Source organism: Aethalodelphis obliquidens, unplaced genomic scaffold (assembly GCF_003676395.1).
Source record: "Aethalodelphis obliquidens isolate GAN/ISIS:26980383/991018 unplaced genomic scaffold, ASM367639v1 scaffold5, whole genome shotgun sequence".
Classification (NCBI taxonomy): Eukaryota; Metazoa; Chordata; class Mammalia; order Artiodactyla; family Delphinidae; genus Aethalodelphis; species Aethalodelphis obliquidens.
In genome coordinates, this window is record NW_020837949.1 from 57,371,693 (window position 1) to 57,399,068 (window position 27,376).

At 37.9% G+C, this 27,376-nt stretch overlaps 1 protein-coding gene across 1 annotated transcript in view; it reads left to right on the plus strand.

The window, feature by feature from the left end:
* Positions 1–325: 325 nt before the first annotated feature.
* The window catches only part of COL1A2 (collagen type I alpha 2 chain), a 35,795-nt gene continuing 8,744 nt past the window's right edge, over positions 326–27,376 (plus strand). The window contains exons 1-38 of the mRNA XM_027102474.1: positions 326–853; positions 3,354–3,364; positions 3,966–3,980; positions 4,627–4,662; positions 5,795–5,887; positions 7,184–7,237; positions 10,042–10,086; positions 10,176–10,229; positions 10,321–10,374; positions 10,691–10,744; positions 11,165–11,218; positions 11,751–11,804; positions 13,430–13,474; positions 13,768–13,821; positions 13,922–13,966; positions 14,630–14,683; positions 15,195–15,293; positions 15,420–15,464; positions 15,572–15,670; positions 16,091–16,144; positions 16,304–16,411; positions 16,781–16,834; positions 16,936–17,034; positions 17,957–18,010; positions 18,460–18,558; positions 18,938–18,991; positions 19,485–19,538; positions 19,693–19,746; positions 20,016–20,069; positions 21,051–21,095; positions 22,271–22,369; positions 23,557–23,664; positions 24,328–24,381; positions 25,311–25,364; positions 26,090–26,143; positions 26,241–26,294; positions 26,391–26,498; positions 26,875–26,928. Of these exons, the coding sequence (XP_026958275.1) occupies positions 784–853; positions 3,354–3,364; positions 3,966–3,980; positions 4,627–4,662; positions 5,795–5,887; positions 7,184–7,237; positions 10,042–10,086; positions 10,176–10,229; positions 10,321–10,374; positions 10,691–10,744; positions 11,165–11,218; positions 11,751–11,804; positions 13,430–13,474; positions 13,768–13,821; positions 13,922–13,966; positions 14,630–14,683; positions 15,195–15,293; positions 15,420–15,464; positions 15,572–15,670; positions 16,091–16,144; positions 16,304–16,411; positions 16,781–16,834; positions 16,936–17,034; positions 17,957–18,010; positions 18,460–18,558; positions 18,938–18,991; positions 19,485–19,538; positions 19,693–19,746; positions 20,016–20,069; positions 21,051–21,095; positions 22,271–22,369; positions 23,557–23,664; positions 24,328–24,381; positions 25,311–25,364; positions 26,090–26,143; positions 26,241–26,294; positions 26,391–26,498; positions 26,875–26,928 (2,349 nt within the window). The 5' untranslated portion in view covers positions 326–783. The remainder of the gene's footprint in view (positions 854–3,353; positions 3,365–3,965; positions 3,981–4,626; positions 4,663–5,794; positions 5,888–7,183; positions 7,238–10,041; positions 10,087–10,175; positions 10,230–10,320; positions 10,375–10,690; positions 10,745–11,164; positions 11,219–11,750; positions 11,805–13,429; positions 13,475–13,767; positions 13,822–13,921; positions 13,967–14,629; positions 14,684–15,194; positions 15,294–15,419; positions 15,465–15,571; positions 15,671–16,090; positions 16,145–16,303; positions 16,412–16,780; positions 16,835–16,935; positions 17,035–17,956; positions 18,011–18,459; positions 18,559–18,937; positions 18,992–19,484; positions 19,539–19,692; positions 19,747–20,015; positions 20,070–21,050; positions 21,096–22,270; positions 22,370–23,556; positions 23,665–24,327; positions 24,382–25,310; positions 25,365–26,089; positions 26,144–26,240; positions 26,295–26,390; positions 26,499–26,874; positions 26,929–27,376) is intronic.

A 27,376-nucleotide genomic window follows, 5' to 3' on the forward strand; every position in this document is an offset into this window, starting at 1 on the left:
CTGAAAAAGTGGGCGCACAGACGCCCCAGAGAGGGAGAAAAGCTGGGCGGGGGTGGGGGCGGGGTGGAGGGGGCGGAGGGAGGGCGGCCTCGGGCTGCGCCACGCAGTCGGATCCTGCTCCCTGGTCCCCTGCCCCCTCCGCGCCCGCCGGCCCTCCGCCCTGCCGGTGGCCCGCGGGGCACCAGGTAGGCAGAGCTGGACAGCTCCTGCTTTGATCTCTGGGCTCCAGTCCCTTCTACAGCTGCCCGGCTGCCCGGCTGCCCGGAGATCTGAGAACTCTGCCCACGTCGGTGTCAGCAGAGCTCTCCGACGTGTACAGAAGTGTTTCCAAACTTGGGAAGGGCGGGGTAGGGCCGGGGGAGATGGGGAGGGCGGAGGTATGCAGACAGCGAGTCAGAGTTTCCCCTTGAAAGCCTCAAAAGTGTCCACGTCCTCAAAAAGGATGGAACCAATTTAAGAAGCCAGCCCCGTGGCCACGTCCCTCCCCCCTCCGCTCCCTCCTCTGCGCCCCCGCAGTCTCCTCCCAGCTGTGGCTGCCCGGGCCCCCAGCCCCAGCCCTCCCATTGGTGGAAGCGCTTTTGGAAGCACCCTCGGGCCAGAGAAACTTTGGCCGTATAAATAGGGCAGATCCGGGCTTTATTATTTTAGCACCAAGGCGGCAGGAGGTTTCGGCGAAGTTGGAGGTACTCGCCACGACTGTATGCCTGCGCCCGCCAGGTGATACCTCCGCCGGTGACCCAGGGGCTTCGCGACACAAGGAGTCTGCATGTCTAGGTGGTAGACATGCTCAGCTTTGTGGATACGCGGACTCTGTTGCTGCTTGCAGTAACTTCGTGCCTAACAACATGCCAATGTAAGTGCCTTCAGCTTGTTTCGGGCAGTCTGGGAAAGAGGTTAGATGGGTGGGCACCTGGTCTGAAAAGGAAAACCTAACAAAGTTCTAGGTACAGCTTGGAGGGAAGGCTCTCTGGCATGTGGAGACACGCTGGCATTTATGAGAAACATGGAAAATACTTTAGAAATGAAAACAAAAAAGGCTCGACTCTTGCCAAAAGTTAGGGAACTTTTCTCTCAACTCAGAGTGAACCTGTTAACTTGATCTGGATCCTCCAGTTAGTGAAGCTCAAAGGGAGCAGAAATCCTTTTCCTTAAGGATGAGATATGAACTGACATGATGAAGGAAGGCAGAGGCCTCAGCCTAAAAGGCCCCAAAACTGCACTGATGCCCACCTTGTGAAACTTGAGGCCTGGTTTAGAAAGCCCTTAATTTAGTAATAAAAAAACTCACCTCCTAAAGGCTTTTCTCTTCTGGGTGTTTTAAGACTGGTCTGGATGATGATGATGATGACGATGATGATGATGACGACCACCAGGCGCCCTCTGGAGGGGGACAATGAGAGCACAGGGGTCCAGGGCTTAAGGTCTATGGAATCCCCATTTAAAGACTCCACAGGTTTATACAGAGAATGATCTGCATTTCTCACTGAAGCCAATCCCAATAGCTAGTCAGTGTATCCTGGGAAGAAAAATGGATACATTCTGAAAAGTAAAATTAGCTTCTCATTTCATTACCTGGTCATGGAAATGGTAACATTATTTAGCTAAAATCTGCCCTGCCTTTTGTTGAGCCAGAGTTATCTCTTTAATATGTTCCCAAAGACAGGCATTCTGAACATAGCAAGTTGGGAAATATCAACACTGATCTGAGATTCAGGAGACCCGGTTTTTCCCATGCCAACAATTTATCATGTGACCTTGGGCAAGTCAAACCGAGCCTTTTCTAAAATGCAGGATAGAAATTGGATGGACTCCAAGGCTGCTTTCCAGCTGTAGGTTTTATGACCAGATTTCCATGTTAAGATAGAATGAAGAAAATCAGTCTGGTTTTGCCTTGAAAATGGCTGACTAATTACCAAAGACACTGATTTGATGGGGTAAGAGGGGGATCTGGCCACACCCAACACTCTAAAAGTTTGCTCCACCCACATGCCACAGTGTATTACTGATGCATTTGTGTGTGTATGTGTGTTTTCTCCCTTCATCCACTTTTAGTATACACACTGTGAATGCTAAGCAATAGTTGCATTGAACAAATTCATATTACCAAGTTCATTTTTTTTAATGAGATCTGAGGGTGGCAGGGGGAAAGAGTTGTCTCCTAGAGAAAAGATGAAAATAGACCTAGGAAAGTTTGAAGGTACAAAGGGCAATTCACCTTCTGATCAACATCCAACTACAGTCTGAATAAAAGTTACCAAACACACATTCTTCAAAGTGGCTCAGTCTGAATAATTAAAAGGCAAATTTCCAAAATCATAAGAACTTCTGTTAATCAAGTCCAGGCATAATTATTCTTCCTACTGATGAACACAATGAAGTAAACATATCATTTTCCTAATTTAAAAGTAATTCTCATAAATTGCCCTTAAATGTCAGTGCTGGATATGGTCCACCCTCCTGAACTGTGACTGTTGCAGCAGCTGTTCCCACTCCAAATGACACAATTCTTGGCCACCTAATTAAAGCAATTTTTAGGGGTGATTCATTTTGTTGCCAGCTTGGCCTTATATCCTGTGTTAACCTATAATTTTTATACCGTAGGAGAGGAATTCAGTCTTTAAAGGCTTATAGCAATTATGGCAAAGGGGGAGGATATTCCTTTAGTGTATTTTTCCCATTATTTTTCTAGATCTTTAATCCACAGTTTTTCCATTTATACAGAGCAATTCTTCCTCGGGGACAAAAGTGATACACATTGGTAAAATGACCTTACCTAACTTAAGTGAACCTATTTAAAGCAAAATTTCAGATGTCCGAATGAATCCATTTTCATGGTGACTTATTTGCAAATTAGACCTTTTGAAAAAGGACATTAAGAATGGTACAAACTCTGTAACGTTAATGTTTTAGAAAAAAACTTTAGGTAACGTACTTTCCTAAATTTCCCCCTTTTAAAATTTTTAAGTATCAAAAATTGTCTAATACAAATTATTTCCTCATCAATATACTGGTTTTGCTCATATTCAGTGATTCACCTGTGCAATATAGCATCTTAATTACTAAACATTAGACACATTAATATTTCACAGCATTTACAAAGTAGTAAATAATTAACAATTTAATTCAAAATATACTTACATATTAATATTGAAAACAAATCATCCTGCTGATCCCTGCCATAATTTTGATGTGCATAATTTCTAAGTCATTAGAATATTCTTAATAAAAAATACAATTTGTCCTTTAATTAGGTAAGTCAATTTTATAGACTAATATACCCATTTGTTAGTCACTGCTAGTGATCAATGAAATAATACTAATAATTATTTTTTTCTTTCCCCTTTCCTCTATAGCTTTACAAGAGGTGAGTAAAATTATTTTTTGAATTTGTTATTTTAGACTTTGATTGCCTTGGCCCCAGTAATGTCTTCTGTGGGGAAGGAAAAGGAGGCTGTATTGATATTGACCAACTCGAATTTCCAAAATAATCATCAGGAGTTATGGTAGTCAATCCTTTTCTGGCTGCCTTAGAAAGTACCCACCCCAATTTCTGAAATGGGCGGGGCTACTGAATAAGACCACCCTAAAACGAACACCCATAAGAAAAGAGAGTAAATTATCCAGTGGAAGTTTGGGTTTTAGCATCAGCTGCTACGAACTAGAAGACTTCACCAAGCTAGAGAATTTTATCACTCCCTTGGAATCATTTGCAAGATTATTATGAACAAATTCTTAGTTCATGAATTGAATTTGAGGCATAATTACAGATAAGTATATATCTGGATTCTATATGTATTTTATTTTATTTATTGGTAAAATTTAAAATTGTGCTTTGAGATATTACGATAATAGTAATGCAAAATATATATACTCTGTAGGTATGTTTGTACACTACATGGAAATGGGAGCCATTTTAAAATTTATATAATCTTCCTCATAATAATCCTTTACTTATTCTTTTCTAGGCAACTGCAAGAAAGGTAAGAATCCAATACTTCTCCATAGTACTTGAAATGATCAGCGATAACTTACAATTTAACTAAATTTATGGTACACTACAGAAGGAAAATACTTTGTCAAGATTTTGCCCACATGAATATGCATTAGCTAAACCATAAAATAAAATAGCTTTGATGTGCAAGATAACAAAGCTTTATTATCTTCCAGAGTCATCTCTAATTATACTTATATTATACAACTGGTGATTTACATACTAAAGGAAAAGAAAAGACTTGTTTTTGTTCTGGAGATGGAATGAGTATTATGTTAATTATACATGATAAACAAAAGTTTATTTTAAAGGGCTTTGACTATATAAATATGCTGTTATCGATGTTACAAAATGATAATTTTATCCACAGAAATCATCTTTCTAAAAATAGTGGTCATGATATTGGCCTAATGCTGGAGACTATAGCCTCCAATCTCCCAGTTTAAACAAATTACATGTAATTATAATAAAAACAAAATACTTTTGTCTATTGTATTGTGCCATTTTTATAGCCACTATCTAATAACATTATGGTTAGATCAGCCTTACCGACTAATTATTATCACGAATGTTTTGCTCATTCACTGGAAATTGCCTAGACATTTATTACTGTGCTGTTTCTACCTTCCTCATAGGGCCCAACTGGAGATAGAGGACCACGTGGAGAAAGGGTGTGTAATTTTTAAACTATTAAAGGGCTTTGGCCCATATTTTAATAACTACATATTAGAAACTACAGGAGACTGACAATTTATAAGGATATTATGTATCCAAATAATTGCCTACCTTTAAAGCAAATAATGCCTTACAGAAAGTGAATAAGCATTATTATATATAATCAATATTCTTTTTAGGTCAAGATTATCCTTTAAGAAAGTAGAACTATTACAGACAGCCATATTCTTTGCATGGTCTATCTTTCTTTGTTTTTAGTTGACCTGTCTAAAACATACATAATGGAAATATATCTACCTACCACCACATGGCCCTTCTCTTTTTAACATGTTTTGTTTGCTTTTCAAGTAAGATCTCTTATCTAGGCTGGGAATAATAGTTAAACAGCAGCCAACAACATGTTTCTGTCTAAATTAATAAATGTACAAGTTAGGCTTGCATTTTATTCATCGTATTCTTAGATCTCCTTGCTATGCTTATGTGGCAGGTATAACCACATGGTTTCATTATATGACACTTTCATCAGTATATAAATACCTATACCTTGTATCCATCGAGAAGTGCAGACTTAAATGTATTCCACTCAAGCAATCTATTAGAGGTAGGGTTATGTCAGTAAATTACTTTAACAACATAAATAGTGTTAATAGTAGGAAATCTGCAGGATTTTCTACCCTGTGATAAAATAACTATTAATTATCATATCAATTAACCTGCTTTTCACACATAACATACCAAAACAATTGAGTAAGTTCATCAGTCAGAAACTGACAATCAATGTACACAGTACATCACTGTGCACTGTTAACCATATGAATTTATAGCTATAAATTTTAGCTATAATTTTTATCTTCATTTGAATACTGGAGCTCCGTTATGAATTAATATCCAATGGCTGACATAGTCCTCTTCCAAGAGGAACTATCCTGTCTTGTGTCTTCTTCGGACACCAGCTGCTAAACCTCCTTCTAAAATAGACACATGTCAATAGTGGCAAATATGGCATTTTAAATTTCCACACCACTTGTACATTCTGACCAACTGATCTTACCACATGTATTCTGAGGTCTCCCTTAGGTTTCTGCGGAGTCTGTCTAACCCTGACTTAATTCACTTTTTACATAACAGGGTCCGCCAGGCCCACCAGGCAGAGATGGTGATGATGGTATCCCAGGCCCACCTGGTCCACCTGGTCCTCCTGGTCCCCCTGGTCTTGGTGGGGTAAGGTGTCTTAAGTATCCTTAACTTTTAGCTAACTTCAGTTTCTTACACCTGTGTTGGAAGAAGATTCATTGTGGAATTTATTTTTAGTAGTTTTAAGGGAGAGTCTGCTATTTGGATATTAGTATAGTATTTTATTTCATTTCTTTGGTTTCTTCATTCAAGATTCTGCTTTGCCCGATGTCTTTGTGAGCCCTTGTCAATTACAGGACAGGTCTTTGTGTTCGCTGAAGGTAGCTGCAGCCCTCGTGACCATTATTTAATTTGGGAATTTAATATCTTTTATCAGTAGGGCACAAATAAGAGGTGTTGCATTATTAAAAAGTTTGATTAGATTGAATTATAAATGAAATCCCTGATCTTAAGCAATTTCACAAACATCCTACTCTTTTTATTCTCCTTGGCTTGAAGTCTACTGAACCAACATTCAAAGCAGTTTTTGGTTTAATTTGCTTGAAACTAATTTGAGAAAAGTACATTTCTCTTTTTCATTAATATCTTCTTTTAGCTTTATGCGTTAACAATGGTATGAGCGCCAAATGGCCTCACTGCAGGAAGGAAAACATATTTGCTTAATTGGTTAGCACTATGAATCAGAAGCCTGATTCTAATACCCAACTGTACGCCAGTAAAATAAGACCTTTCTCCCCCAAAGATCTTATTATGATTGCTTATCTACGGAGTGCCTTAAAAAGCACCTTTCTTAATAGGTCTACCACTGTAAGAGAGATCTTTAACAGTAAAGCTATTACTGTGAACTATTTTTTAAAAGTTTAATCTTCCAAGGGGCATTTTAATTTAATTTTCCTCTAAACTTTAAAACTCTTTATATCCTTTTTGAAACTACAGCAAGAAAAAGGTCTCTTAGTCATTTTGTGTAGTCATGGAGGAGCAGGGCAACAGGTAGAAATATAAAGTTGTTCTCTTGGGTTCTGCTTAATTTATCAGGGGCCCTCACTGACTTTTAAAGTTTAGAAAACTGTCTTCCTCAGTGTACAGGTAGGGGGTGGGGATTTGAGTGAGAGGGTTAACAGGGCAGGAAAAGTTTCAAAAATAAGGTAGGGAAGCTCCCTATTTCAAACTAGGTGTGGACTAAATTTTAAACTTGTATCTCTCCTGAATTTTTAGGAATTTAGCTCAATATGGAAGTCTAAACTAATAATTATGTCAGAAATACTGCTTCCTTTTAAACAATAACAGAAAAATCTTTAGTAGAATGAGAAAATGAACTACATGGCCAATAGTTATTTTTATATATATATATATATATATTTTTTTTTTTTTTCCCCCATCTAGAACTTTGCTGCTCAGTATGATGGAAAAGGAGTTGGAATCGGCCCTGGACCAATGGTATGCTTATCTCTTTTTATCTAGCCAAAAAATTACTGAATAGAGAATTTACTTTATGTTAAATTTCACATTGCCATTTATTTAGCTACCTAGTTTAATACTCAATACTCAGATCAGATAAAAGCAGCAGCTCTCTTTGTATTCAAATCTATAAAAATCTAAGCCTAGGTTAGGGGGTTTGATTTTTTCTACAAACATGCCTCCTTAGGATAGATCAGATATTTATATATCCAAGAAATAATCTCTGGACGTAGTAATCATAATTTAGGTAAACCAACTTAATTCAGAAAAGTAATCACTCTAATTTTTTTATTCACTTTAACATTGCCTCGAATTTGAAGCAACCCACAGAGACGCAGAACTATTAAGTTCTATGAACTTGCTGGAAAGGATCAGCAAGTTCTAGAGTAGCCCGTTCATTTTCTAGGTAGAGAGTTTAAGCCCTTTCCCAAGGTCATATATGTGGTTAATGACAGAATGCCAGGCAAGATGTCTGATATTCAACATCATGGCTCATGTATCCAGTACTTGAATAAAACATTACTTTATTTAACAAGTATTTACCAAGTTGGTCTTCGGTAAGACCCAAACTATATTATGCATTTGGGATATAGCAGTGAATATGACAGATTCCCACCCTCCCTCAAGGAATTAACAACATAGGAAATGTTTCTTTTTATCCACCTTGATACAAAATTCTTTTTTAAAGTCTAATTATAAATCAGTATAGGAGGGAATATGACTATGATGATGATGGTCTATCTTTAACAAGTAAACCTTCTAACAAGCATTAGTGAGATGTGTTAGGGGGAAAAAAAACTGATATGAGCATGCAAAATATATACTAGTATGTAAAAAATAGAGGGGAAAATTGCTGGAAATAAAAATGTTAAGTTGATTAAACACTGCAGTTTAGTACATACCCACACATAATTTAGTGATTTTTAATTAATTGTTTGCAAACAAAGGTATTTATATGCCCAAGTTAAGATAGTCTTTAAAATATAAATTTTACCTGGACAATGCATTCAGTGCTCTGTCTTCAGAAGATGTTCTGCTGGAGCTAATGGTCCGCAATAAGCTAATACACGGTAAGGGCAAGACGATATTTTCTGTAAATTAAAACTCTCACTTGAGAAGTAATATGCCGTTAATTGATGATTTCCAATTTCCTGATTTTGCATGGTAATTTAAAACATTCATATCTGAAATGAAGAAGTAGAGATTTTCTTTTGGCTTTGTTTATATTGGATATTTGAAATCAGCCATTTCAGCTAATGCTGGACATTAGTCAGTTTTAAAGCAGTACCTATATCTCAAGAAGAAGCTAAAAAGAAAAAAAAGTAAAGCATTAATTAAAAAAAAAAAAGCCTACATAAGCCTGGAAAATTAATGTGGATTTCACATTCCCCTGACTTTGGAACATCTCTCTGGGGGGCATATAGCAGAGTGTTTTACTTTTAAATATCAGTGAAATATAATTGAAGCTTGCACATTCACACACATTCACAGACATATGTAATCAACAGATATGTTTCACAAATAGGAGAGGTAGGCAGCAATAAAGCATTAAAATAAATTTCCATGTTGGAAAATCAATAACTATAAAACCCCACAGGGTCCTTCTCTGAATTAATGAATAATCATCATCCATCTCACAGCCTCCACAAAATAAACTACCTTTTATGTAAATGAAATTGTTGCAAATACATGGAAAAATGAATAAATATAATTAAAAATTCATGGTGTCAAGGAAAATTATTTTTAATGTACACCTAAAAATATTATTTTGATTGAAAAGTGACAGTTTCTTTTAACTTTGAAGCAATTTCTAAAACCAAATAAATAACTCATAATTAAGATGATGAGCTTTTTAATAAAATCCATATTATTTGACTCTAGGCATTAATACAGTGGGGCAGACTTGACTGCAGAGTCCCCATGCTTGATGTGTCATGAACAAATTAACTGAGACTTGTCTGTGCAATATATTCAGCATTAGAGGAATGGCCCCTACAGAAGAGTTTGCACAGGCCTTGCAAAGGGGAGTCACAATGTGTATTTAGCTTCCAAACTAGTAACACTCTGTTTTACTCTGTGTGCTACAGAATGAAGAACAAAGGCGAAAACAATCTGCTGTCATTTGGGCCATATTTTCAATAATAGTAGCATATAATAGATTCTTCCAGTAGGATGTTTCAATAATATTTTATTTTTCCTTCACCCCTTACTATATCCACTTTTGCTTGACATTTTCATCAGTCACCAATAGCCCTTAAAGGAGTTGTAAGGTTATAACAAACCTCCCTCTAATCATTAAGAAAGACTTTTGATCCTTTTCAATTTATGCCCCTTGTGGCAATAAAAATATCAATTTCTTAGCTGAGTATGATATGAGGAGATGACATATGATAAGGAAATCCAAATGGAAATGCTTCGTCAGCTGCATGAACGGCAGTTGTATATTCTGTACTGTGCAAAGACTGAGTCACTTCATTGCATTAGAGCAATCTCAGTATGCCCAATTGTGCACAACTTGAAGCAACCTGTGGCCACCTCATCTACCTGAGTTCTGATTTGGATTAGGAGGGGCAAAGGTGAAAGCAAAGGCAGAGAAAACAGTGGAGGAAACTTGGGTCCTTAAATGCTTCCTTGAGAGGAACAAAAACTGTGAAATGAGACCAGGACAATTCTGTTCATTTGTCCATCACAAAACGTCTATGGCACTACTAAGCTAGTCCTGTCTAACCCAACCCGAGGCCATGATGACTTGTCAGTGCTAACTATATCTGTCCTCTTTACAGGGTTTGATGGGACCTAGAGGCCCTCCTGGTGCATCTGGAGTCCCTGTAAGTACCGAAAGCTTGTAATCTCTCTTATGTAAAAAAGACAGAGAATTAAATAAAGGCTTGGAATGTGACATACTGTTTTTTCTTAGGGCCCTCAAGGTTTCCAAGGACCTCCTGGTGAGCCTGGTGAGCCTGGTCAAACTGTGAGTACTTTTCCCCCTTTGTGATAAATATTTTTTTCAAGAAGTTTCTTAATATAGCATTAACAAAACAATGGGTCTCCCATTTTCCTAGGGTCCTGCAGGTGCTCGTGGTCCACCTGGCCCTCCTGGCAAGGCTGGTGAGGATGTAAGTATTTACTCGTAAGCATTTCCAAATGCCATTTAAATACTCCTGCCTCAACAGAATTTCTAGATTCAAATTAAGTATTCTGCCAAAAGCTGAATATGCCTGACATAATTTTCCCCATATGGATAATAACATTTTAATGAAATAATAATTAATTTTCTTGTATTTAAGGAAATATAATTGTTAATTAAATATATATTTGGATCCACATTTTTACATGATGCCTTTTTTCCCTGTTGTAAAAACCAAGATGCACCGACTATCATCTGATAGTTTACCAAGAAAGGGTTTACCCTATGATGCTTTCATGTTTTAGGGTCACCCTGGAAAACCTGGACGACCTGGTGAGAGAGGAGTTGTTGGGCCACAGGTGAGATTTTTTTACAACAGTATATAGTCCAAACATCAGAGGTATCTCGTATATAAGATTGTTGCTAAAACTAGAATCAGACTAAGTGGCAACATAGAAGTCATACTTATAACACTCACTGAAGGCATCTGACAAATAAAGGAGCCTAGTTAAGAATGCATACAGGTTTTATTAATGCAAATAATGTAATATTAATGATGGTGAGCATCCTTTAAACAACTAAATTGTGTGTTCTACAAGTACCATAGTATTAGTTACTCAAATTAGAGCAACTTATTTGCTGCTCTGTGCTTACACATATACTAGTCTTTGATTCCAAGCTTGGACTTTGATGAGAAGAAACACTTTGGAGGGAAGAAATCATCGTCTTTTTATTTAGGACAAAAACGTCATTCGTCGTCTTCTACGTTTCTTTTTAAGGGTGCTCGTGGTTTCCCTGGAACGCCTGGACTCCCTGGCTTCAAGGGCATTAGGGTGAGCACATTCTTTACCCACAGAAGAGAAAATGTTGATTACTTTTAGTAAAAACCTCAACTATATTTAAACTCCTGGATGACACATATTTGCTTCCAAATTCCTGGAATTTGCCGGAGTGGAGAGAGAGTTAAAGGGTAAGGGGGCCGGAAAGTAAAGTGGGGTGTAGTTTTTTTTTTTTTAAGTCTGTTCATAGCTTCCAAGAAAGGAGGATCCCTACAGGGAAAATGGTATAAAATGGGTATAACTTAAGAGGTATTTAAAGCCCTCTGAAGATCATAAAATTATTAATGATGGAAAGTACATGAGAGAGCATCTAGTTCTTTATCCTTCCCTTTCAAGTGTAGGGAGGTTTAGTGACTTACCTAGGGCAGCAGAGGGAGTTTGTTGGGAGCTGGGGCAATGGGACTCCATTCTACAGAAGCAGTCACAAGATTCACGCAGGAGATATTAACTGCAAAGATACAAGATGTTTGAGTTGACCAAACACTGTAATGGAATAGCATTTTAATAATAAGGATTTGCCTTTCAGGGTCACAATGGTCTGGATGGGCTGAAGGGACAGCCTGGTACTCCAGGTGTGAAGGTAAATACTAAATCAGAAGCACCGTTTTTAAAAAAATTTAAAAAAAATTGATTGTAATTTCCCATCGCCATCAGAAAGTATATTTTTACTGAAGGCTAATCATATTCTGAAGCATATCTTATTTCCTCTTCAATACTTTAAATCCTTCAGTGGTGAGGACTATGGGATTCTGTAACAAAAGGCCAATTATTAATAATATTTATTTAATTCAATATCTATTAAGCAATTGAGATTAAAAAACATGTCAATAATTTCTTCCTCCATTTCCTTTCCTCCTATAATTTTAGTCGATCTCTGCAGCCAAAATAAAAGTAAATAAACATATAATCAGATACTAGAACACTATGTTATTTTAAATAGTAAATTCTCCTTTGCCATGAACTAATTAGATGGGTACATTCATGTCACAATATACTTTTCAACCTCTTTCCTGTGATTTATCTGTGCACACTCAAAAAAATTTTAATTAGGTAATTAAAGTCTCAGAAGTGTGTTATCTCTTGGCTGGGCTCTTCTCTGACAGCATTTTCAACTATAAAATGTTCTCTCTCCTATTAAGGAGATAATGTGATATTAAAGTGAATACCAACGTAATCACAAATTAATGAGTAAGGAATACTAGTGGGACCAGAAATGAACATGAATATGGAGAATCCGTTCTAACTTTCCAGCTGCCACACCAATGGATAAGGTCAAACTCATTCTCCCTGGAGCCTAATATAAGAGCTCAGACTACTGATCACAGCATCATAAAATGTTAGGGCTGCAAGGAGCTTTGGAGACCCTCTCATTTTTCAGATGAGGGAAACTGAGGCTTAGAGAGATTGAATGACTTGCCCAAAGTCACACATCTAGAAGTTAGAAGGGCACAGGCTAGAATTCCTGACTCCCACTCTAGTGCTTACTCACAAAGAATACACTTCAGATAGAATCCTAGAAATGAAGGGTCCTTAAATGGTCTCGAAAACCAGGTTTCCTCTATATCTAAATTAGATCATCTTGAAGGAAAGTTCCTTTTCATGTGCCATTGTATTAAATTGCCACCAGCACCAGCATCACTACCACCACTACCCCACCATCACTACCACCACTACCCCACCAACATGGTTTTTACTCAAGATAAGAATGTAGATTGGAAAAAAAAAAAAAAAAAGAATGTAGATTGGAAGTAAATAAGACAGTTTTATAAAATATTATGAAGCTTTAATTTTTCATGCATATTTTATAAAAATAAAAATATTGAGTGTTCAAAATAACTTTAAAGAGGGTAAATATGGTTATGTTGAAAGCAATTTATCCTATCATCTCTTTTTATGTTATCATTGCTAATATATAAGCCTAGTCTAAATGATATCCAAAATCTAAGGGGAAAATTGGGGAAAGGGTGAATAACACTAGACCACATCTCCCTGATTCTGTGATATTTGGTATTATCTAAATAAAAACCCATATTTTATAAATTTTTTAAATGTATGTGATTGGCATAATTGAGAAACAATCTATGTAAGAAATGTTACAAAATATATGAATGGTTGAAGTTGAAGTAATAGTGTAAAAATTACCAAATCAGAAGAAAATAATTAATATATATAATGAAAAAAACTCAATCTTTCTTTTCCATGTAGGGTGAACCTGGTGCCCCTGGTGAAAATGGAATTCCAGGTCAAGTAGTAAGTATTGATTACTTTACTATAAATCAAAAATGTGTACACTCTTTGCAAGCTGGAACTTCTTTAATGTTTTTGCTAATTACCATTTCCCTTGGCATTGTATTCTTTGATATTTTTCTAATAGCCTTCTGCATAGTTAATTGAAATCATTACCTTTTAGTTGGAATTAGAACAAGACCTATTTATTTCTAGTGGATTCTTGTGCATGTTGGAAATTGGAAAAAGGAAATGATGCCTGCAACTTTTTCTTAAATTAGCATTCTGGATTTCAATGGAAATATTTCTGCTTCTAGGGAGCTCGTGGGCTTCCTGGTGAGAGAGGACGTGTCGGTGCCCCTGGCCCAGCTGTGAGTGCTTCCACGTTTGTTCATTTTTATTCTTTTTAAAAGTCTTCTAATAGGTTCCATTTAACTTTCCACTCGACTTTTTTCTTTATTTTCTTCATAGGGTGCCCGTGGAAGTGATGGAAGTGTGGGTCCTGTGGGTCCTGCTGTAAGTGGTGACACTGAGGAATTTGGAAGGGACTGAGAGTGTGGGATGGGAGCTATCTTCTTTATTAATTCCCTATGAAATAACACCATTTTAGACACCTTACCAAACGTTCTAAGAGGTCATTTAAAGGTTCTATTTATAAGAACTACTATCCCTGAGGTTTGTAATTGATATATAAAGTAAAATCTACCTCACCTGGGATACCTGGAATGTCTTCCCTTCGATAACATACCAATGACAGCAGATTAGCTGTCAGTTTTCTCTTTGCCAACATTAAGTAAGATCAAGCCACTCTAAGCCACTTCAATCTTCTGTTGTTGTTTTGTTAATTTTTTTTTTCAATTGATGATCACTTTATTTAGGGCTTTTCTTTTTCCAATGTCCTTTTGTAGGCTTTAGTGCACAGGGCATACTTGTATTTTGTTAAACATTCCACTAATAACTTGATTTTTTATTTTTATTTTTTTAACATCTTTATTGGAATATAATTGCTTTACAATGGTGTGTCAGTTTCTGCTTTATAACAAAGTGAATCAGTTATACATATACATATGTTCCCATATCTCTTCCCTCTTGCATCTCCCTCCCTCCCACCCTCCCTATCCCATTGTTTTGTTAATTCGCTGAGAGGAAACTTCTTTCCACCTTCTTCTTTGATTTCAGGGTCCTCTTGGGTCTGCTGGCCCTCCAGGCTTCCCAGGTGCTCCTGGCCCCAAGGTAAAAATGCTGGTGACCATTGTCATTACCTTGATAAACATTTTATTGTGATGTGAAAGATAGGGACTGTGTTTGCATATAGATAATTACAGAACAGGCAGCTTAATTAGTCCCTCCTTTGAAATGGATACAGAGTGACCAGTTTTCTCACTCTAAACTTGAAATAGATGATCTCTCTGTACCCAAGCACTATGAGCATAGGTAGAGATGGCAACATGGAAACTGATTCCCTGGGGTTCCTCTGGGATACTCCCAAACTAGCTGGGACTGACTGGCTGAGAACCAGAGTCTCTACCAAGAGAGACAGAGGTAGGTGAAGACAGCAATGGTAGCCAAGATGGCAGAACCAGGCCAGGAAAATAGGAACACAAACCCCAACCTGTGGTACCAGATCAGATAAGGGAAATTATTGTAATTCTGAAGAACCTTCATAAAACTTGGCCACCTAAAAACAGAGATATGCTATTTCATTATTTGCTGACTAATGCCTCAACGTCATTCCTGTTTTTAGGGTGAAATTGGACCTGTCGGTAACCCTGGTCCTGCTGGTCCCGCGGGTTCCCGTGGTGAAGTGGGTCTTCCAGGTGTTTCTGGCCCTGTTGGACCTCCTGTAAGTAGCCACTGTCATTAACTTCATTGAGTAGAAGGAAGAAAACAAAAAGAATGAAGGTGGGGGTCAAAGAAGAGCAGAAATACTCCTGTGAACCATATCTTTCTCCCTTCCTTTTCATCACAGGGCAACCCTGGAGCCAATGGCCTTCATGGTGCTAAGGGTGCTGCCGTGAGTATATGGCTAAAATGTGCTACTGTGGTTTTAAAGGTATTTTAATGGATGCTGTCTCTCCTGCCAGTTGCCTCATGAGGGACCATGCTGCGTTTCTTTCCCAGGGCCTTCCAGGCGTTGCTGGGGCTCCTGGCCTCCCTGGACCCCGGGGTATTCCTGGCCCTGTTGGTGCTGCTGGTGCTACTGGTGCCAGAGGACTTGTTGTAAGTGGTCATGGCTGATGCTTTCATCATTCTGAAATACCAGCTCTACCATCACTTCATCCCCATCTAGACTTCATCTTGTCGTCTTATCCTTATTTCTTCCTTAGTGTTTTCAGTGTGTATTTCTTCTGTAAGTTCAGGCACACTTATGTATACTCTCTCCCTCACACACACACAGACACTCCCCTTCTGCTATCCTAGAACATTACCCAAAGGTCAGTGAGGCACACTTCTATTATATCAGTCTTGTCCTTTCAACCAAGACCATTCCCCTGTAGGTCGTTTAAATATGAACTGAGCATATTTCTTAGAGAACTAAAGCTCTCTTTACTTTGATTTGTAAATAGCCCCTGATGTTTGTCTTCCAGAGAGTTGTGACAAATGTTTGTCATTTGACCACTGTTTTGTATTGGACCCTAGGGTGAGCCTGGTCCAGCTGGTTCCAAAGGAGAGAGTGGCAACAAGGGCGAGCCCGTAAGTAGTTCTATAATCACAATTTTATGGAGTTACTACTTTTTCAATCCAAAAAGTAATACTTTCACTTTTTTTAAGTTATTACTTTTTTTTCTAGCTAGATATGAACACAAATTTTACTTTTCCTGTGACCCCTTCTTTTGTTTTTTCATTAAATAGGGTGCTGCTGGGCCCACAGGTCCTCCTGGTCCCAGTGGCGAAGAAGGAAAGAGAGGCAGCACTGGTGAAATTGGATCCGCTGGCCCCCCAGGACCTCCTGGGCTGAGGGTAGGTTCCAAATGCTCTTGACACCCAGACACACCAGAGGCACCCATTCGTTGGGAATTGGTCAGAATTACTGAGTGCATTTTCTAGATGAAGGAAACATCTGCTTTCCATCTGCTTTATTAAATCACTGACTCTCAATTTGATATGTTATAAAATTGGTCTGGAAACAATGTTGACCTACTTTTTCAGAAGGTTTCCTCCACACAGTCCTTTGGGGTTTGGATGAAGTTTTTTGGTTTGGTTTGTAATTGTATCTCTCCCTTAAGGTCATCAAGATTTCTTGCATGCATGCCATGTTTCAATAAATTCTGCCCTACCTGATATAAGGATACTCTCCAATTCTTTTCTATTTCATGTACTTTGTTACAGGGAAATCCTGGTTCTCGTGGTCTTCCTGGAGCCGATGGCAGAGCTGGTGTCATGGTAAGTTGTCTATTACTCACATCCTGGGAAGGAACTTGATGCTTCTGGCCGTGGGTATGTCACTGGAGTTAACAACCTCCCCTCCCCTTTCTTTTTAATAGGGCCCTCATGGTAGTCGTGGTGGAACTGGCCCTGCTGGTGTGCGAGGTCCCAGTGGAGATTCTGGTCGCCCTGGAGAGCCTGGCCTCATGGGACCCCGAGTAAGTTTCAGACTGATTTTGAGCAAGTCACACCTAGCACTGTTTCCTTTCCTAAAGGGATGATTAATATTTGAAGACAACAATAAAAAAAACCAAAAATTAATTTGTTGGTAGACTTGCTGATGGTTCCCTTTTTAATTTAACTTTATCAAAGCCCAGTAGATATTTTGACGAATTTAGTTAGTTCATAAATTTCCTATTTATTACTTGATACAATGGCTGTGAGGTTTTTGGAAGAATAGATTTATTTTAATATATCCAAATTAGGTTGGTTCTCCTATCAGCATGAATCTTTTATGTCAATTTGTGAGTTTTATATAAGGTGTTCATGAAATATATTAGGACTATACATTATCAGTTTATTAGATTCATAAGTGAATCATTTTTCCAGCGATCACAAAGTGCTGTAATGTATTCAGCATCACACTAGCTATGGAGAAATGACCTTTAGATCTGTAGACACTCTAATCCATAGCAATAGAGTAATTTTTTGCCTCCATTATCTCTTACGGATGAGTATCAACTGTCATTGTACCATAAACAAGTAATAAAGACACCAAATATAGCAATTTAAAAAAATCCACTTTGAAGATTACTTACTAGAAGTATTTGTTTTTCTATTCTAAGGTAAAAAAATATATACATTTTGCACATATAGTATGTTGCTCAACAGTTTCTTGAGATATCTTTAAATGGATCAGTTGCACTAAAATTCAGTAAAAGGAAAGGCATTAAAAATAGAAAGAAGAAAGTTTTCAGAGCTCTTTCATACCTCCCAGCTAGTGGCTAATACCCCTAATGTTTTGCCCTAGTCAACAAACAAAAAGTGGGGGGAAAGTGCTTTTGTGAGATTTCAATTAATTGGAGCCTTGAGTATATGTGTTAGAGTGCCAATAGGAAAGCATCCTCATTTATTTTATAGGGTTTTCCTGGTTCCCCTGGAAATGTTGGCCCAGCTGGTAAAGAAGGTCCGATGGTAAGTATCGCTTATATTTTCAAGGACACTTATTGCACCCTTATCAAGTGTTTCCTGTAGCTTATTTATATGTGAACACATTGAAAATATATATTAGCCACATACATATCTGAGAATGCAAAGTAATAGATTGTAATTACAGAGGCCAAATGAACACAGGAGCAAAAGGAGAGAAGGAAAAAGAAAAACATGGCAGGGAATATTGAAGCGGGTGACAAGGGTATGAAAAGAGAGGAGAAAGAGGGAATTGTGTACATATGAGATTGACTTGGATGTGCACGTACCGACATCCTATTTAGAAAAGGAAAGTGGATTCGTAATTTATTGACACTTTATACAGGAAGCTCTATACAATCAGAAAATGATTCTGTTTCATCCTGTGGCAGCATCACAAGCTTGAGGTTGTGAGATCCTGTGCTGAGTAAACTTTAAATAAACTCTGGTTTCAGGGCCTCCCTGGTATTGATGGCAGGCCTGGACCAATTGGCCCAGCTGGAGCAAGAGGAGAGCCTGGCAACATCGGATTCCCTGGACCCAAAGGCCCCACTGTAAGAATCACCAGAACCTCTTCTCCCTTGGCACTTTTCTGCCACATTTCACCAAAACTCTTATTTCTCTCCTGCCTCAGTCCACTCTACCTCAAGGGGGTTCCTTTCAACACAAGAAAACTGCAAGCCACTTACCACAACAAAAGTTGACCTCCAGTGTATCATTGTTCCTGCTGAAAATCCACATCTTGAGTCATATGCTCCTGCAGACATAAGTGTACTTTATTGTATCTGGAGCTGCATGACGATGGATCATGCCTTAAATAACAGAATTCAAGGACTAGGAATCTAAAAAAAAGAAAAAAGGCAAGAAATTCACATTTCAAAATTGTCATGGTTAATTTGACATTAAATGTATTTTTTTTAATGTTTATTATAGGGTGATCCTGGCAAAAATGGTGAAAAAGGTCATGCTGGTCTTGCCGGTCCTCGGGTAGGTACTAACTTCTATGCGGCTCTATCCACATAGTATTCACGTAGGATACACATCTTTTGAGGCCATCTGATATCATTCCATCACTTTCTTTCTAAGATGGCATCCCCAAGCTTCCTTTTACCATCACAAAATGTCTTTTCTCTTTAACTACACTTAGAAGGCAGTGAGCTATGATGAATCAGAATGTATATTAAGTCAAAAATATTTATGGATGCATTTGGTTTTTATTTAATTCATTTTATGATTAAAAGGCTATGAATATGCTAGTAGCATTCTCTGACTTTCATAAATTGCCCTTCATCCATGGACTTCCTATGAGCCATATCACAAGTTAGTAGGTAGTATTTGGGCCTTGGCCACAATGTGTTCAATTCATGCTGAAATAACAAGCTTTGTTGTGAGGAAGTAATACATGAGGGAGGCTTTGGGGTATCTTAAATTGTCTGACTCACAGGCAACTAACTCTGAGCCTTTCTGTTGAACATTTTAGGGTGCTCCAGGTCCTGATGGAAACAATGGTGCTCAGGGACCTCCTGGACCACAGGTGAGTATTTCTCTCACTCTTGCTCTATTTTGCACTAAAATGAATCTAGTCCCACAAAAATGGCCATCTCTTTTTTTCCAGTCTAAAAGTTATGTAGCTCGATAGCAATGGTGGCATATATCTCTATTTATGTAATCTTTCCTATCACTTTCAGGGTGTCTCAGGTGGAAAAGGTGAACAGGGTCCCGCTGGTCCTCCAGGCTTCCAGGTAAGTCAGCTAAAACATACAGACTACTGCTTTTGGTCAGACTCTCCAGCTGTAAATAACTATAACACTCTCCCCACCACACAGTACATGGTTTCAGAACTGAAGCAAAGAAGCGTACATTTTTTCAAGGCAAACTTTTCTGTAATCCTTTAATAACACATAATAGTTAGTGATCATGTTGATATTAGGTATTTCCCCCCAAAAAACAATTATTAGAAAATCCCCCAAATATAGCCATAAAGATTGAGGTTTGTCTTTTTCTCATCTAGGGTCTGCCTGGCCCTGCAGGTACAGCTGGTGAAGCTGGCAAAGCAGGAGAAAGGGTGAGTAAAGCAAGTGATAGTAAATTCGCCTGAACTTGGGACTTTCCCTCTGTTAAATACCCTACTGCAGTGCAATTATAATATGCAAAAGGAAACTTCATATTTCATATGTTAATGATAGTGTTCTACATATGTTGGTACTGATGGAGAGAATGAGCCAAGTTACTCATTTTCATTCAAATTACTTTGTTTTAAGGATTGAATGAAACATCACATTATGGAAGTACAATATCATGAACATTCCATTTAATAGCCTTACTTTTTGTATTGTTCTTGGTAATGTTAAAATACAAATTATTTCCCTCTCCAGAGTAAAAAAAATAAATGCACTGATTTTCCATCAAACTAGACCCTGAAAAATTGCTTTTAATGTTTTTCTTGGCATTCAGACATGACACTGCTATTCACAATCAGGGCATGAGTTCTGAGTCATTTTTTCTGTAATTGTGATGAATGTGCCTCAATTCAGTTACATTCTGTGGCCTGCTCTCCTTTGTCAACAGTGGGGCACATTAAGGAGACAGCTGGTCAGTAATAAAGGAGATACACTTGGGTATACAATTAACTAGGTAATGTGCAGAATATGATCATTTCTATTAAGAAAGCAGTCTGTTATATAACTAAAAATAGGCAATGTCTGATATTGTTCATCATCATTATTTATTATATTATCAAAGGAGATAGTCTTTTTTCACTTTTTAAAAAGCAATAAACCAAATAATGAGAGACTAAAATTTTCTGATACCAGGTTCTAGGATAGATATATATTTAATATCAGTGAAATTCTCACTTTTTTAAAATCTTTCCGTACACCACTGAAAGCTCTCTTGTTCCTAATAGCCTGTGTACTTATACACTCATGTAGGTAGAGCCTATCGGGCTTTATTTCACTCTTAAAACTTTTCTAAATATCATAAACATATGTGGATTTAGAGAACATACATAAGTTTCACACTTTATTTTTTCTCATGTTTTGCCTAGGGTATCCCTGGTGAATTTGGTCTCCCTGGTCCTGCTGGTCCAAGAGTAAGTGTTACTTAACTTCCATAAACTTCTCGCAATGTTTTTAAAACAAATGGTGCCTTCTCCTAAAAACTATTGGTGACCTTGTAACAGCAAATTCCTGACACTCTTCTGTAGTCAAACATAATCTGCAGAAAATATTCAATTTCTAAATTGACAGTAGACTTTTTATGTAATTGCTCATATTTCTTATTTAAAAACCACAGGATTATAAGAAACATAAATGAACTAATATAGGTATTATATTCAGTGATTTATACAAACAAGTATGATATATTTATGACAGTGGCTCGACCCGAGCTAAGGAAAAGTAATATCTTACTAAGATTTAAAATCAATTTTTCCAATGTGTGTTGGTGTTCAAAGTCTAAAAGAGGAAATCATGAGCCTACTTTTATTTTAAATATTAAATAAATTGATGTCATTTGTCTGTGGTCATTAGAATAACTGGAAAGATTAGTTGGCCCCTAAAGTATATTGTTATGTGGCTAGTTACCATATAGCTAGGACGCCCAAACAAATTTACTGTCATAGAACCATAGTATCATAGAACCAAATTATGACAAGGGCCTTTGAAACAGTTGCAATGTGGGCTTAAATGTTAAATATTCTGGACCATAGAATACTATGTTGTAGTGATATTTACATGCAAATTGGGAAATATTTAGATAGATAGATAGAAAGATAGACACACATACAAATACACACATTTTCATACATGTATTCTCTGTTAACTATATTATAGCTGTTACATCACTATTGCATGCAATTGTATAAAGAGAGCATAGATATGAAATATCTAATCTTATTTACATCTGGCATTGCTATTCACCTAAAATGATGGTACTGTGCATAACTGGCATCTATTTTTACCTATGGACCTATCACAAAAAAAGGAAATGAATTCCAAAAGTTGAATATTACACTCTAAAAGCAACAAATTTTGGAGTTGTAGCCATAGAACATTAGAGCTGAATGAGACATTAGAGATTATCTCATCCCATCCCTTCATTTTACTAGTAGAGAAATTAAGGGAAAAATAATTATAATTTGCTAGTAAACTAGACATTTGGCAGAACTAGGATTCAAAAGCTAAACAAGTGTGAACTCTAATGTGTAAAATGGTATCTCTGAAAATGATGAACAGTGTAACACTTCTTCTAATCCCCTTTTCACAGGGGGAGCGTGGTCCCCCAGGTGAAAGCGGTGCTGCTGGTCCTACTGGTCCTGTTGGAAGCCGAGGTCCTTCTGGACCTGCAGGGCCTGATGGGAACAAGGTAAAACTTTGTTACATATTGCTGGTTTGGCCCAGTGTGCTCTAGAATAAGTAAATCCTTTACAGTAGTAAATGAATTGTTTCTCAGATTTTTTTTTAACTTATTTCCAGTTCTGTGATGATTTCCACCTCAGTAAATAACAATCTGATTCCAACTGACCTGAATTATTCCAAAAGAGGCAAAACCCCAGTGTTCTACACACATAAATGAATTAGTATGGGTTTTCACTCTTTTCTCATCACACTATTTATACTTTTGTCTTAATCTAGAAACATCGTATACATTTGGACACTATTTTTAGAGAATGAACTTTTACCTCCCCAACGTCCTACTTCGTAAAGTAAAATTTCAAAAAGTAATCTAAATTTTAATAAGATAATTTTATGATGATAAAAATTAACTGGACAGTACATTCATCCCCAAAACATAAGCCTGAAAACTTGTGTTTCAAAATAGAATCTGTGGTTTAGATCTTAAAATAGATGGAATTACACATTTCTGAAAAACAGATTACTTCAACCACAATAAAGAGAAGGTAACATATTACTTCTGATTCTTACCTTTAAGGGGTAAAGATTTGCTATAAAAGGCTATTTTGGTATATGGAAGGATATTGGAAAAAATAAAATAAGGTAAGAGGGAGAGAGGAAGTAAGAAAGGAAATATTGGTTCTGTGAGAAAGTACTTTCAAAGGGTTTTATCTCAGGAGCTAGTCAACAGGTTTTAAGTATGTGGAATTGTAAGGTTTTATAAAAAAATGTAAGCTATAGTCCACACTCTTAAGAAGATTAGAATGTAAACATCTCCCCCGTTGATGAGGTCTCTTTCCACATTTCCTGTCTGAGCTAAGAGACTTCACCTTGAAAAACGTTTGTGGGCATTTTTCACTCTCTGCCTTCCATTGTCGTACCCTCTTCTCTCCCATGCCTGACTCCCTTAAGAGGACTGGGAGCAGGTTATAGAAAAATCACAGGCACCCATCCTACTACCCTCTTCTCTTTAGTCACTGTGTCATTAACAGCATCTTCCTCGGTTATATTCTCCCTCCTTTCAGTAGGCCTCCTTTGTGTCTAAGCAGGCGAGCATGCTATCCATTAAATGTTTAAATTGGAATGCTTCAAGAGTTTGGCTCTTCATTTTCTTCTTGTACCACAGAAATAACTGATTTCACATGTGTTTGATTCAAGGGCGAACCTGGTGTGGTTGGTGCTCCAGGCTCTGCTGGTCCATCTGGTCCTAATGGACTCCCAGGAGAAAGGGGTGCTGCTGGCATACCTGGAGGCAAGGGAGAAAAGGTAGCCTCTCAGTGTTTGACCTCAATACATATTGTTGATGAACTCTCACAAAGAAGGCTGTGCAAGGTCAACTTTTTTTTTTTTTTTTAACAGTTCTTGGCAGGTGGTCTGGTAGCATTTTGATATCTATCTTTTTACATTTCCCTCTGCCACCTAGCACCTACGCATTTCTAAACTCACTAATCTGGCAAAATTCCTTGCTACCATGGAATTTCACGCAAACAGATGGTGTTGAGTAATACATGAGGCTCATTTTAATGCCACTAACAATAATGCCTCAGCCTGCCCTAATTAATGGGAAGAAGCTATATTGAACAGCTGTCAACCGTGCTGCTGCATTAGTTATGCCATAAGAGTGATCAGGCACTGAAGCCCATTGTGATGTTGCCTTATAATTCTGTCCACATGAATTTGTACCTTGCTTGATTACGCTTCAGGAGGGTGTATGGAAATTAGAAAAGAATATTTAACACTAACTTGGAAAGGGCCTTGAATTATTTTTTCCTCATTCAATATTTTATAGAATGATAGGGAATCAAAACATTACTAAAGATCTTAAATAAATAAAAGTATTATAGCATCTTCTGTAAAAACACTGTGGATTAATTTTGATTCAAAAATTTGGTCAGAAAACAAACATTTGCTCTTGTTTTTTACTTTCAGGGTGAAACTGGTCTCAGAGGTGATGCTGGTAGCCACGGCAGAGATGGTGCTCGTGTGAGTAGAATTCTGTTGGTACTCAGATTGTTTTGTTCTGTTTTGTTTTGTTTTACATTTCACTCAATTTGAGTTGAGAAGCTTTCCAAAACTGAACTGACAAAAGAGGGATTCAAGTCTTGTAAAAGAGTATTCCATTCCTTCCTGGACCTATGACTAATAATATCAGTTTACATGTTCCAAAAGAAAAATTCAAATGAGGACTTATCCCCTTGAAAATCATAGCCTGAATTTTCTACCTTCCTTAGTGTTAACTATACCAAGTACAAACTACAGTCCAAAATCTCTAGGTTTAATAGAACATTAAATGATTGTTTATCATAGGGCTTTAGAAAAAACAATAATTCTTACATTTTAGGAAGCCAGAACCTCTAATAAGGTCCTATTTATTCAAATGTATACCCTAAGAATTTATCACTCAAAGAGCAGCTCCAAAGATTAACTGTTAATGCCATGGAGATGCCAATGATAATCCCATAAAGGTATAATAATCTCACCTAGAGTGTTGATATCATGGCTCTTCCAGGCCATAAGCCACTTGGGCTTTTCTCACCTCTCCCTCAGGCCTGATAACTCCCTGTGGCACATTCATCATATCCTTTCTCCAACTCACACAGTCCTCACAGTTCTTAGCAAGGCTAGTCATTTGCTACTCTCCAGGGAATTTTACAAGAGCAGAGAGTTCAGATCTCCCCATTGTTCCTAACCTGCCCATGACTTAGTTCCATAACCTTCACCACTAGGGTACTCCCCTCCTGAGAGTGGCTTCTAATAGTCTTGATAATTAGAACTGAAATGCTTCAAAGGCTTTCTTGATGTCCACCCAGAGTGTTCAGTCACTGTATAAGCACAGCAAGGGGAAACAGCAAGGGTCACTTCTGACGGTATGGGGGTGTTATTAACAAGACTTGTTTTCTTTTTGGTACTAGGGTGCTCCTGGTGCTGTAGGTGCCCCTGGTCCTGCTGGAGCCAACGGGGACCGGGTAAGCATGCATTTTCACTGAGTTGCAGCTCTCTGAGCCAATGGCGGTATCTAAAATTCCCTGCCACCCTGGCCCCAAAGGGCCCTGGCAATTCATTTTTATGGCTTGGTCTAAAGCCCATTGATTTAAAAACTTATCCATTAGTATGGGGCAGCAAGAAACAAACGCTGTGTGTTGAAAGTTCTCTTTCCCTTCCTGTACACGTGCCAGGTATCTGATCTATACTTCAATCCCTATCATTTGTTTTAAAGTCTTTTAAAGTCTTTCGGGGTTGCCCATTAACAATATCCTAATGCACTGAGCCTTCTTGAAGCCTTCATTGTAAAAAAAAAAAAAAATCAATAAAATACATAGTGTGCCCATGTCACATTGAACAGTCCACTTAAAATAGACCTTATTTATTGTATAGCACAAATTGCAGCAAATAGATCAGCCCTGTGTCCATCTAAAAATTAAAATGTCCTCCTCCTGGTATTGTGGGCACTGATTTATAGTGTTTTGGCAAGTGTATGACCAATACCATTTCACCCTCCAAAATTAATACAATATTATGCAGAGTAAGAATCCATTTCACTTTTCTCTGTGAGATGTGAATTAGTTATCTCTTTGGATGCAATTGCAAACTCTGGCAAGAGCCCACTGTCTACGCCTGTTCCCTCTGCCTCCTACCTCTTTGAGCATTTGTGTGAGGAACACTGACAAACTCATTTCTGGCCCCCTTATAGGGTGAAGCTGGTCCTGCTGGTCCCGCCGGTCCTGCTGGTCCTCGTGGAAGCCCTGTAAGTAAAAACCTGGGTCGTTTTAGACACTCATAAATTCTAGACACTCATGAATCTAAGATTGCTAAGACATTTTAAAATCCCTTTTCCCACCTAGGGTGAACGTGGTGAGGTTGGTCCCGCTGGCCCCAATGGATTTGCTGGTCCTGCTGTGAGTATCATGTGACACAGGTTAATCTGAAAACATTCCAAGTTAGCAAGTAGAGTAAGTTGGAACACCTGAACTATAACTGTTCCTTTCCAACAGGGCGCTGCTGGTCAACCTGGTGCTAAAGGAGAGAGAGGAACCAAAGGACCCAAGGGTGAAAATGGCCCTACTGGTCCCACAGGCCCCGTTGGAGCTGCTGGCCCAGCTGTAAGTTGAATTCGCTGATGGTCAACACAGCCTCTGCAGTTACCCATGAAATCTTATAACTCAACATAAATCAATCAAGTGCCTGCTATACATCAGGAAACATACCAGATAGAAGACAATTTTAAAATAAGAGTTAACATTTGCATACCACTTTACACATTATAAAAGTTTCATAAATATTGTTTTATCTCACTTCTTTGATTACCCATAAAGGTGGTAATATTGAAGTAAGGACATTTATTTTATATAACACAGATAATCATTTTACATTTCTAGATTTGATTCTAATAGACATGGGAATGATCCATTTGAAGAAAAGAGTAACATTTATAAAGATTGTTTTCTGATTTGACCATCTTTTCTTGTTTCCATTTAGGGTCCAAATGGTCCCCCTGGTCCTGCTGGAAGTCGTGGTGATGGAGGCCCCCCTGTGAGTATTTACAGTGTATTCTGATAATTTTTCTTTCTTCAGAATCTATTAGGGACAACTTGAAGGTTTGGAAATTTTTGGTAATTTGGACTATAATGAGAGTCTTGAGAGTCAAGCTAACTATTTAAAGAAATTCTGATAATGAAGTCAAGATCAGATTCATGGAATGTTAACTTAATCCCAGCTGGAACTCAGTGCACTGTATGTTGCTGCCACTTCACTTGAGGTAGTGATAACCAAAGTTAACCCCAAGTAGTTTGTGAAATGGGTAAAATATTTCTTTGGTACCTTTTATCATTTTGTTGATGCCCCCCTTCTTCTGCCTGATTAGGTCCCTTCTCTTGGTGTCCAGTGCTATCACACTGACTTCCTAGAGACCCAAAGCTCCCCAGGAATCAACTCCACTGACTTCTTCCTCCTCTCATTGGACAGCAATTAATACACTTGG